At 42.0% G+C, this 13196-nt stretch overlaps 1 protein-coding gene across 4 annotated transcripts in view; it reads right to left on the bottom strand.

The window, feature by feature from the left end:
- The window catches only part of ALS2 (alsin Rho guanine nucleotide exchange factor ALS2), a 558121-nt gene that overhangs the window by 320339 nt on the left and 224586 nt on the right, over positions 1-13196 (bottom strand). For all 4 annotated transcript variants that reach the window (XM_053698688.1, XM_053698690.1, XM_053698692.1 and 1 more), the window contains exon 10: positions 1670-1841. In XM_053698688.1, coding sequence (XP_053554663.1) covers positions 1670-1841 — 172 coding nt within the window. The remainder of the gene's footprint in view (positions 1-1669; positions 1842-13196) is intronic.

The raw sequence follows: 13196 nt of genomic DNA, 5'->3' as shown, positions 1-13196 counted from the left end.
CCCTACTTTGTTTGGACACTATGTCACAATTATCACATATATTTAAATGGGGAGAAACCTTGGCTTTCATACATATAGAACATCGCTTATCTGATGGTTCAGACATGTTAAACAGGCTTAAACTTGTCAACAAAGCACAAAAAACGTTTTAAAATAAAACCGTTACTGTCACTTTAAATTTTAAACAGAACACACTTATTACTGAATATGCGAAAAAACATGAAGGAATTGTTCAAAATTCACCAAAATTTCACCACAGTGTCTTAAAGCCTTAAAAGTATTGCACACCAATTTTGAAAGGTTTAACCCTTAAAATAACGGAACCGGAGCTGTCTTTACATTTAACCCCTATACAGTCCCAGGTATCTGCTGAGACCCAACCAAGCCCAGAGGGGAATACGATACCAAATGACGCCTTCTATAAGCTTTTTCAGTGGTTCTTAGCTCCTCACACATGCATCTGCATGCCTTGCTTTCCAAAAACAACTGCGCATTAGTGGCGCGAAAATGAGGCTCTGCCTATGACTAGAAAAGGCCCCCATCTGAAAAAGGTGTCCATACAGTGCCTGCCGTTTTTTAACAACAATCCCCAAGATTATAATAACTATAAAGAGTTATAATCTGCCAAATATGCTTAGCAAAGTAATCGTTTTAGCCCAGAAAAATGTCTACCAGTTTTTTAAGCCCTTATAAAGCCCTTTATTCTTTTACTTAATCTAAGAAAATGGCTTACCGGTCCCCATAGGGAAAATGACAGCCTTCCAGCATTACAAAGTCTTGTTAGAAATGTGGCCAGTCATACCTCAGGCAGAAAAGTCTGCCAACTGCTTCCCCCAACTGAAGTTACTTCATCTCAACAGTCCTGTGTGGAAACAGCAATCGATTTTAGTAACGTTTGCTAAAATCATCTTCCTCTTACAAACAGAAATCTTCATCTCTTTTCTGTTTCAGAGTAAATAGTACATACCAGCACTATTTTAAAATAACAAACACTTGATTCAAGAATAAAAACTACATTTAAACACCAAAAAACTCTTAACCATCTCCGTGGAGATGTTGCCGGTGCAACGGCAAAGAGAATGACTGGGGTAGGCGGAGCCTAGGAGGGATCATGTGACCAGCTTTGCTGGGCTCTTTGCCATTTCCTGTTGGGGAAGAGAATATCCCACAAGTAAGGATGACGCCGTGGACCGGACACACCTATGTTGGAGAAATATATCATTTTTCAGCACTCACAAACAAGACCTATTAGAAGGGTAAAGTAGAAGGTGGGGTCCACTCCCCTGTTTGTGCTAGAGGAAGTAATGATCACTTTTTCTAAAGGGGGGTATGTCCTCTTTGAAATTAGGGGACAATTGTCCCCTGGGATGCAGTTGATCACCTGCACCACTAGAAACTAAGTCATATTTAATGGAGAGAAAAGGGGCTATTACATTTCATATGGTGGCATTTTCCAATATTATATTTGTACAAACTAAACTTCTTTCTTTCTAAAAATGGTAGTTTTTGTGTGGATGCCTCACTGAAATTGATGTGTAACTGCAATGAGTGCCAAACAACTAAAAGTAGCTAGCACAGGGGTGTGAATTTGAAGTACTGTATGTATGAAGTATTTTGCTGAAGATAAAATATAAAAAAAGCAGAGCATGCTGTTTATGATATTATATACCTAATCCTAGGAGTGGTCTGAGTATTTGAGATTTCACATCACTCAGGTGGCAGTAAAAACGTATCTCTGTGGCTGCAAGCTCATGAAGACTTCCAATATATCCCATCATATTCTGGTCCACTAAGGCTAAGCAGGTGTGTGATCCTGCTGAGATGCTGCTGATGTACCCAAGCTGGAGAGGAAACAAACATTTATAGACTTAGTTTCCTGCAGTGAATTAACAGGTCAGGGGAGATGTCAGCTAGCAGCTCTGTAATTACATAGTCACCTGAATAGATATGTGCACAGAAATGTCAGCAATATCATTAAACTAGTCACATGTACATGCATAGGAGTAATTTATCAGACACAATCAGCTCTATGAGGAGTTAAGTGGTTTAAAAAGACATTAAGCTCACATGATTACAAGTGAAGGGCTAATGATATAGCGCAGGTTGCAATACACAATATCACTGGGCTACGCTAACATTAGCACGCAACTTGATATTGCAAGTCCATGGTAAACTGCATTTAGCAGAGAAGGGTTAGCACGGCCGACATTGCTCTAGCACAACCTTTACTATTAATAAAGATAGTGAATATGCTAACTTGTGCTTATATTACAAGTAAAAAGTTATAGGTTGCGTTCAAAACATATTAAAATGAACTATTACACTCATTTATACACTTTTTAAAAAAAAACAATTTATGTAAGAACTTACCTGATAAATTCATTTCTTTCATATTGGCAAGAGTCCATGAGCTAGTGATGTATGGGATATACAACCCTACCAGCAGGGGCAAAGTTTCCCAAACCTCAAAATGCCTATAAATACACCCCTCACCATACCCACAATTAAGTTTAATGAATAGCCAAGTAGTGGGGTGATAAAATAAGGAGTAAAAAAGCATACAAAAAGAGGAACTGGAAATAAAATTGTGCTTTTTATACAAAAATCATAACCACCATAAAAAGGGTGGGCCTCATGGACTCTTTGCCAATATGAAAGAAAGGAATTTATCAGGTAAGTTCTTATATAAATTATGTTTTCTTTCATGTAATTGGCAAGAGTCCATGAGCTAGTGACGTATGGGATAGAAATACCCAAGATGTGGGAAACAGAAGAGAGGGAGGAGAGAGAGGGAGACAGAGAGAGTTGAATGTTGGGATTTAAGTATATCAACTGTGATATTGAGTATAATCCCTGCACCATTGATTCAGCATTCAAAGTTGCATAAGTCTCATATGAAAACGAGCAAAGGGGATCGTGTCTGATGCTGCAGTCATGAGACCTAAAACTTCCATGCACATAGCCACTGAAGGGAATGATCGAGACAAGGTTTTGACAGGCAGAAAGCAATTTCATTCGTCTCTTGGCTGTTAAAGACAAAGTCATGGACACTGAATCTATCTGGAAACCTAAAAAGGTGACCCATGTCTGAGGAATCAAGGAACTCTTTGGTATATTGATCCTTCAATCATGGCTTGGAAGAAACAACACAAGTTGATTCGTTTGAGATTCTGCTAAATGAAAAGATTGAGCCAGTACCTAGATATCGTCCAAATAAGGAAACACTGCAATACCCTTCTCTCCAATTACAGATAGAAGGCCACCGAGAACCTTCGAAAATATTCTTGGAGCTGTTGCTAGGCCAAATGTAAGAGCAACAAACTGGTAATGCTTATCTAGAAAAGAGAATATCAGAAACCGATAGTGGTCTGGATGAATCGGAATATGAAGATACACATCCTGTAAGTCTATTGAGGACATGTAATGACCTTGCTGAACAAAAGGCAGAATAGTCCTTAGTCACCATCTTGAAAGTTGGGACTCTTACAAAATGATTTAAAAACTTCAGATCCAGAACTGGTCTGAAAGAATTTTCCTTCTTCGGGACAATGAATAGATTTGAACAAAAACCCAGACCCTGTTCCAGAATTGGAACTGGCACAATCACTCCTGAAAGCTCTAGATCTGAAACACATATCAGAAAGGCCTGCGCTTTCACAGGATTTGTTGGAACGTGAGAGAAAAAAAAATCTTCTCACAGGACGTCTTATTCTGAAACCTATTTGATACCCCTGGGAGACAATATTCTGAATCCAATGATTCTGAATGGAACCTGTCGAAACGTCTTGAAATAATTTCAATCTGCCCCCCACCAGTAAAACTGGATCAAGGGCCGCACCTTCATGCAGTCTTGGGGGCTGGCTTTGGTTTCTTGCAAGGCTTGGATTTATTCCGCCTCGAGGAAGGCTTCCAATTGGAGCTAGAGTCCTTAGGGGATGGAGTGGTTTTCTGTTCTCTATTCTGTCGAAAGGAACTAAACCGATTAGTAGCTCTAGATTTGTCTTTAGACTTTATCTTGAGGCAAAAAAACTCCCTTCCCCCCCAGTAATAGTGGAAATAATTGAATCCAACAGGGAACCAAACAAATTATTACCCTGGAATGAAATATAGTAACCTAGATTTAGATACCATGTCAGCATTCCATGATTTGAGCCATAAAGCTCTTCTAGCTAAAATAGCTAAAGTCATAGATTTAACATTTATCTTGATGATATCGAAAATAGCATCACAGATAAAATAATTAGCATATTGAAGCAAACGAACAATGCTATGCAAATCAGAGTGTTTTTCCCGTTGTGCTAAGCTATCCAACCAAAAAGTTGAGCCGCACCTCATTGACGAGGCCCACAATAGGCCGAAACGTATGTCTGGGGTTCTGCTGTTTCTCTTGTTCAGAGAGGAATTGCCTGGTATTTCGGGGCAGGACTGTACTGTGAAGTCAGGATCAGACTGATATGTTTCAGGAAAGTACTTCTCTGTGAAAGGCACATGTTGAGCAAAAAGAGGCTGCTTCTTGGGTGGTAACTAGCCATAGAACAAGCTATTATGCTATTTTTCGCTCCCAGGTTGAGCGCTTCTCTCTTTTTGTTTATGCAAATTATGACACTTAGGGAAGTCTCCCTAAGTGTGATGCGGGAATCCAGATGTGGACCCGTTGCTCAGTGTGCCTAGAGGGATATGGCTGCATCTCACTGACGAGGCCCACAATAGGCTGAAACGTATGTCTGGGGTTCTGCTGTTTCTCTTGTTCAGAGAGGGATTGTCTGGTATTTCGGGGCTGGACTGTATTGTGAAGTCAGGATCAGACTGATAAGCTTTAGGAAAGTTCTTCTCTGTGAAAGGCACATGTTGAGCAAAAAGAGGTTCCTCCTTGGGTGGTAACTAGCCAAAGAACAAACTATTATCCTATTGTTCGTTCCCAGGTTGAGAGCTTCTCTCTTTTTGTTTACACACACATATATAATTATACACATTATACAGTACAAGAGATAAGAAATTACACTCAAGGAGATTCTCAAAAAGTGCATCCTAGGACTGCAAAACAATGTAAATTATGTAAATAAAAAAATAGAAAAAAAAGGGTACGGCATCTATCATTAATCCAATGAAAAAGGTTGTCAGGAGCACCAAAAAGCGAGTTAAAAATATATACAAGCAGGCTAGGATTAAGGCAGACGCCGAAACCGGTCAGCCTTTTTGTTTTCTGTTTTTTCAATTGTTTCTCTTTCACTCTTACCCTGGGGTTTAAATAACCCTTTTGTAAAACAATAAAGTTTATATTTTTAACTCGCTTTTTGGTGCTCCTGAGAACCTTTTTCATTGGATACTTGCAAGCACTGGCCATAGTGAGCACAGCAAGTGAGTTTTATTAAAAACATACCTTAACTGCGAGGTACAAAACCATCCTGCTTGGACTGCTTTTTACTTTTAAGGGACATTTGCCAACTACCTGCAAGGGGCTCAAGATAAGGATTGGCGGAGACAACATCTCTTTTGGCAAACAGCACCAAAGAAAGTGAGAAAGGACAGCACCCAGCAACAGGAATTTGATAAATCACTTGGGATAAAAACAGAATTTATGTTTACCTGATAAATTACTTTCTCCAACGGTGTGTCCGGTCCACGGCGTCATCCTTACTTGTGGGATATTCTCCTCCCCAACAGGAAATGGCAAAGAGCCCAGCAAAGCTGGTCACATGATCCCTCCTAGGCTCCGCCTACCCCAGTCATTCGACCGACGTTAAGGAGGAATATTTGCATAGGAGAAACCATATGGTACCGTGGTGACTGTAGTTAAAGAAAATAAATTATCAGACCTGATTAAAAAAACCAGGGCGGGCCGTGGACCGGACACACCGTTGGAGAAAGTAATTTATCAGGTAAACATAAATTCTGTTTTCTCCAACATAGGTGTGTCCGGTCCACGGCGTCATCCTTACTTGTGGGAACCAATACCAAAGCTTTAGGACACGGATGAAGGGAGGGAGCAAATCAGGTCACCTAAATGGAAGGCACCACGGCTTGCAAAACCTTTCTCCCAAAAATAGCCTCAGAAGAAGCAAAAGTATCAAACTTGTAAAATTTGGTAAAAGTGTGCAGTGAAGACCAAGTCGCTGCCCTACATATCTGATCAACAGAAGCCTCGTTCTTGAAGGCCCATGTGGAAGCCACAGCCCTAGTGGAATGAGCTGTGATTCTTTCGGGAGGCTGCCGTCCGGCAGTCTCATAAGCCAATCTGATGATGCTTTTAATCCAAAAAGAGAGAGAGGTAGAAGTTGCTTTTTGACCTCTCCTTTTACCAGAATAAACAACAAACAAGGAAGATGTTTGTCTAAAATCCTTTGTAGCATCTAAATAGAATTTTAGAGCGCGAACAACATCCAAATTGTGCAACAAACGTTCCTTCTTTGAAACTGGTTTCGGACACAGAGAAGGTACGATAATCTCCTGGTTAATGTTTTTGTTAGAAACAACTTTTGGAAGAAAACCAGGTTTAGTACGTAAAACCACCTTATCTGCATGGAACACCAGATAAGGAGGAGAACACTGCAGAGCAGATAATTCTGAAACTCTTCTAGCAGAAGAGATTGCAACCAAAAACAAAACTTTCCAAGATAATAACTTAATATCAACGGAATGTAAGGGTTCAAACGGAACCCCCTGCAGAACTGAAAGAACTAAATTGAGACTCCAAGGAGGAGTCAAAGGTTTGTAAACAGGCTTAATTCTAACCAGAGCCTGAACAAAGGCTTGAACATCTGGCACAGCTGCCAGCTTTTTGTGAAGTAACACAGACAAGGCAGAAATCTGTCCCTTCAGGGAACTTGCAGATAATCCTTTTTCCAATCCTTCTTGAAGGAAGGATAGAATCTTAGGAATCTTAACCTTGTCCCAAGGGAATCCTTTAGATTCACACCAACAGATATATTTTTTCCAAATTTTGTGGTAAATCTTTCTAGTTACAGGCTTTCTGGCCTGAACAAGAGTATCGATAACAGAATCTGAGAACCCTCGCTTCGATAAGATCAAGCGTTGAATCTCCAAGCAGTCAGCTGGAGTGAAACCAGGTTCGGATGTTCGAACGGACCCTGAACAAGAAGGTCTCGTCTCAAAGGTAGCTTCCAAGGTGGAGCCGATGACATATTCACCAGATCTGCATACCAAGTCCTGCGTGGCCACGCAGGAGCTATCAAGATCACCGACGCCCTCTCCTGATTGATCCTGGCTACCAGCCTGGGGATGAGAGGGAACGGCGGGAACACATAAGCTAGTTTGAAGGTCCAAGGTGCTACTAGTGCATCCACTAGAGCCGCCTTGGGATCCCTGGATCTGGACCCGTAGCAAGGAACTTTGAAGTTCTGACGAGAGGCCATCAGATCCATGTCTGGAATGCCCCACAGCTGAGTGACTTGGGCAAAGATTTCCGGATGGAGTTACCACTCCCCCGGATGCAATGTCTGACGACTCAGAAAATCCGCTTCCCAATTTTCCACTCCTGGGATGTGGATAGCGGACAGGTGGCAGGAGTGAGACTCCGCCCATAGAATGATTTTGGTCACTTCTTCCATCGCTAGGGAACTCCTTGTTCCCCCCTGATGGTTGATGTACGCAACAGTTGTCATGTTGTCTGATTGAAACCGTATGAACTTGGCCCTCGCTAGCTGAGGCCAAGCCTTGAGAGCATTGAATATCGCTCTCAGTTCCAGAATATTTATCGGTAGAAGAGATTCTTCCCGAGACCAAAGACCCTGAGCTTTCAGGGATCCCCAGACCGCGCCCCAGCCCATCAGACTGGCGTCGGTCGTGACAATGACCCACTCTGGTCTGCGGAATGTCATCCCTTGTGACAGGTTGTCCAGGGACAGCCACCAACGGAGTGAGTCTCTGGTCCTCTGATTTACTTGTATCTTCGGAGACAAGTCTGTATAGTCCCCATTCCACTGACTGAGCATGCACAGTTGTAATGGTCTTAGATGAATGCGCGCAAAAGGAACTATGTCCATTGCCGCTACCATCAACCCGATCACTTCCATGCACTGAGCTATGGAAGGAAGAGGAACGGAATGAAGTATCCGACAAGAGTCTAGAAGCTTTGTTTTTCTGGCCTCTGTCAGAAATATCCTCATTTCTAAGGAGTCTATTATTGTTCCCAAGAAGGGAACCCTTGTTGACGGAGATAGAGAACTCTTTTCCACGTTCACTTTCCATCCGTGAGATCTGAGAAAGGCCAGGACGATGTCCGTGTGAGCCTTTGCTTGAGGAAGGGACGACGCTTGAATCAGAATGTCGTCCAAGTAAGGTACTACAGCAATGCCCCTTGGTCTTAGCACAGCTAGAAGGGACCCTAGTACCTTTGTGAAAATCCTTGGAGCAGTGGCTAATCCGAAAGGAAGCGCCACGAACTGGTAATGCTTGTCCAGGAATGCGAACCTTAGGAACCGATGATGTTCCTTGTGGATAGGAATATGTAGATACGCATCCTTTAAATCCACCGTGGTCATGAATTGACCTTCCTGGATGGAAGGAATAATAGTTCGAATGGTTTCCATCTTGAACGATGGAACCTTGAGAAACTTGTTTAAGATCTTGAGATCTAAGATTGGTCTGAACGTTCCCTCTTTTTTGGGAACTATGAACAGATTGGAGTAGAACCCCATCCCTTGTTCTCTTAATGGAACAGGATGAATCACTCCCATTTTTAACAGGTCTTCTACACAATGTAAGAATGCCTGTCTTTTTATGTGGTCTGAAGACAACTGAGACCTGTGGAACCTCCCCCTTGGGGGAAGTCCCTTGAATTCCAGAAGATAACCTTGGGAGACTATTTCTAGCGCCCAAGGATCCAGAACATCTCTTGCCCAAGCCTGAGCGAAGAGAGAGAGTCTGCCCCCCACCAGATCCGGTCCCGGATCGGGGGCCAACATTTCATGCAGTCTTGGTAGCAGTGGCAGGTTTCTTGGCCTGCTTTCCCTTGTTCCAGCCTTGCATTGGTCTCCAAGCTGGCTTGGCTTGAGAAGTATTACCCTCTTGCTTAGAGGACGTAGCACCTCAGGCTGGTCCGTTTCTACGAAAGGGACGAAAATTAGGTTTATTTTTTGCCTTGAAAGGCCGATCCTGAGGAAGGGCGTGGCCCTTACCCCCAGTGATATCAGAGATAATCTCTTTCAAGTCAGGGCCAAACAGCGTTTTCCCCTTGAAAGGAATGTTAAGTAGCTTGTTCTTGGAAGACGCGTCAGCCGACCAAGATTTCAACCAAAGCGCTCTGCGCGCCACAATAGCAAACCCAGAATTCTTAGCCGCTAACCTAGCCAATTGCAAAGTGGCGTCTAGGGTGAAAGAATTAGCCAATTTGAGAGCATTGATTCTGTCCATAATCTCCTCATAAGGAGGAGAATCACTATCGACCGCCTTTATCAGCTCATCGAACCAGAAACATGCGGCTGTAGCGACAGGGACAATGCATGCAATTGGTTGTAGAAGGTAACCCTGCTGAACAAACATCTTTTTAAGCAAACCTTCTAATTTTTTATCCATAGGATCTTTGAAAGCACAACTATCCTCTATGGGTATAGTGGTGCGTTTGTTTAAAGTGGAAACCGCTCCCTCGACCTTGGGGACTGTCTGCCATAAGTCCTTTCTGGGGTCGACCAAAGGAAACAATTTTTTAAATATGGGGGGAGGGACGAACGGAATACCGGGCCTTTCCCATTCTTTATTAACAATGTCCGCCACCCGCTTGGGTATAGGAAAAGCTTCTGGGAGCCCCGGCACCTCTAGGAACTTGTCCATTTTACATAGCTTCTCTGGGATGACCAACTTGTCACAATCATCCAGAGTGGATAATACCTCCTTAAGCAGAATGCGGAGATGTTCCAACTTAAATTTAAATGCAATCACATCAGGTTCAGCCTGTTGAGAAATGTTCCCTGAATCAGTAATTTCTCCCTCAGACAAAACCTCCCTGGCCCCATCAGACTGGGTTAGGGGCCCTTCAGAGATATTAGTATCAGCGTTGCCATGCTCTTCAGTATCTAAAACAGAGCAGCCGCGCTTACGCTGACAAGTGTTCATTTGGGCTAAAATGTTTTTGACAGAATTATCCATTACAGCCGTTAATTGTTGCATAGTAAGGAGTATTGGCGCGCTAGATGTACTAGGGGCCTCCTGAGTGGGCAAGACTCGTGTAGACGAAGGAGGGAATGATGCAGTACCATGCTTACTCCCCTCACTTGAGGAATCATCTTGGGCATCATTGTCATTATCACATAAATCACATTTATTTAAATGAATAGGAATTCTGGCTTCCCCACATTCAGAACACAGTCTATCTGGTAGTTCAGACATGTTAAACAGGCATAAACTTGATAACAAAGTACAAAAAACGTTTTAAAATAAAACCGTTACTGTCACTTTAAATTTTAAACTGAACACACTTTATTACTGCAATTGCGAAAAAACATGAAGGAATTGTACAAAATTCACCAAATTTTCACCACAGTGTCTTAAAGCCTTAAAAGTATTGCACACCAAATTTGGAAGCTTTAACCCTTAAAATAACGGAACCGGAGCCGTTTTAAACTTTAACCCCTTTACAGTCCCTGGTATCTGCTTTGCTGAGACCCAACCAAGCCCAAAGGGGAATACGATACCAAATGACGCCTTCAGAAAGTCTTTTCTAAGTATCAGAGCTCCACACACATGCGACTGCATGCCATGCCTCTCAAAAACAAGTGCGCCACACCGGCGCGAAAATGAGGCTCTGCTTATGCTTTGGGAAAGCCCCTAAGGAATAAGGTGTCTAATACAGTGCCTGCCGATATTCTTATATCAAAATACCCAGATAAAATGATTCCTCAAGGCTAAATATGTGTTAATAATGAATCGATTTAGCCCAGAAAAGTCTACAGTCTTAATAAGCCCTTGTGAAGCCCTTATTTATGATCGTAATAAACATGGCTTACCGGATCCCATAGGGAAAATGACAGCTTCCAGCATTACATCGTCTTGTTAGAATGTGTCATACCTCAAGCAGCAAGAGACTGCATACTGTTCCCCCAACTGAAGTTAGTAGCTCTCAACAGTCCTGTGTGGAACAGCCATGGATTTTAGTTACGGTTGCTAAAATCATTTTCCTCATACAAACAGAAATCTTCATCTCTTTTCTGTTTCTGAGTAAATAGTACATACCAGCACTATTTCAAAATAACAAACTCTTGATTGAATAATAAAAACTACAGTTAAACACTAAAAAACTCTAAGCCATCTCCGTGGAGATGTTGCCTGTACAACGGCAAAGAGAATGACTGGGGTAGGCGGAGCCTAGGAGGGATCATGTGACCAGCTTTGCTGGGCTCTTTGCCATTTCCTGTTGGGGAGGAGAATATCCCACAAGTAAGGATGACGCCGTGGACCGGACACACCTATGTTGGAGAAATATTGTCTTGGTGATATTAGAAGCGAATTTTCCCTTAACATTGAAACAGTTGGAGGGTGTTTGGGGGATAACCACCCACCAACAGTTCACAGCAGCAATTATTATAATACTTAAGCAGTATGTGAAAAAGAGACTTGTTTCAATAAATGTAAATAAATACACTGTGCAAACATCCACAAGAATTTTGTTCCCCCATTACTCTGATCATCTATCATTAAGCCTTTAAGGACACACGGTATCCTATACGGCGACTGTGTCCTGGGCTATGAGAAAGCGGGTTTTGTTTACAGCGGCGAGACCACACTATTATTGCATACCTCAGGAGGCCACACAAGGCTAGCAACCGCAAGCACAAAATGTCCCAGTGATCCCATGCCTGTCAGTGGGGTGCCCTAATTAAATGAAATGGGTGCCTGCATGTGAAGATATCCAGCAACAGATAAGTAACTGTCAAAAATGTCAGTTACTGTGTATACAATCAATGACAGCCATCCACAGTGATTATATACTTTAAGTGGAACCTAGATACTAGCATGCTGCAATGTATGCTGGTATCAGGCTTACTGTGCAATCACTGAATGCCTCATGAGAGAGCCAGTCCAGTGATGCCCCCAAAAAAAGCCCTATGGTCATGTGATCACTGTAATATTACATGTTTTATGCTCTGGGCAGAAATTGTCTTTTTGGTGACCACCATCTGAAAGTTTATATACTATATTTTATTCATAAGTCTGTTGCTATAACAGGAGATTATTTGTTCCTCAATTCGATGCGTAATAGTCATAATTAGGCCTGTCAAAAATAATCGTTTTGACGATGCATCGCGATGCGGCATGAAACGATTCTGCATCGATGCGCTGAGACGCGATAATCGATTAACGTTACCCACGTGACCAGCCTCCAGGACAAGTAACAGAAAGTACGCGAAAGTGCGCGGTACATCGTTTTGACGTCACTGACGTCACGTCACTGAAAAAAGCAACATGGGCGCTCCATGGGCGGTCTCTGGAAGTGCCGAAGTTACGCAGTAGGAGCAAAGCAGGAGTGTGTTGCCTGAGATTGATGATGGTGAATGTGATGACGATTCCGACTCCGAGTATACACGGCGGTATACAGCTACACGGCGGGCTCATTTTTATTTTGTGGGAGACAGAGGAGGAGACCTATGGTGAGAATTAGACTAACTAACTGTTTAGTTACCAAAACGTTGTACATTTTGCCAATGCCATGCCATAATTGCCATTGCCATGCCTGCCTATTGCCTCAACTGCCTACTACTTGCCATAGGTAAACTAATTATTAACTTACTTAAAGAGCAAATCAATAAGGGGTACACAATCACATTTATTACACAATAAGGGGTACAATTAAATACTTGCCTTATTTACTTAACGTAGTATGTACTACTAATACTGCTGAGCTGACTGAGGCTCAGGCTGCTGCATAATTAATTGCTGCATTATTGAATAATATTGCATATATAAAAAATGTATTATAAATAAATATAGTATACTATTATTGTCTAATGTCTCTATTAGTCTAATCTGTATCTATATCTACATGTTTTTCACATGGATGGATGGCCTGAAGTTCTAATATTTTAATAATATATTAATTCAAGAAAGTGCATGCAATTTTAAACAACTTTCCCTATTATATAATTTGCTTATCCTTTGTTGAAATGCATAGCCTCCTCCTTGTGCACAAAGTATTATATACTTAGTAAGTAATGTGTGTGCTGTGCAATGCATTGCTAATATGT

This window comes from Bombina bombina, chromosome 1 (assembly GCF_027579735.1).
Source record: "Bombina bombina isolate aBomBom1 chromosome 1, aBomBom1.pri, whole genome shotgun sequence".
Taxonomy (NCBI): Eukaryota; Metazoa; Chordata; class Amphibia; order Anura; family Bombinatoridae; genus Bombina; species Bombina bombina.
The sequence above is the reverse complement of the archived record's forward strand: the minus strand, read 5'-3'. Positions and strand labels throughout refer to the sequence as shown.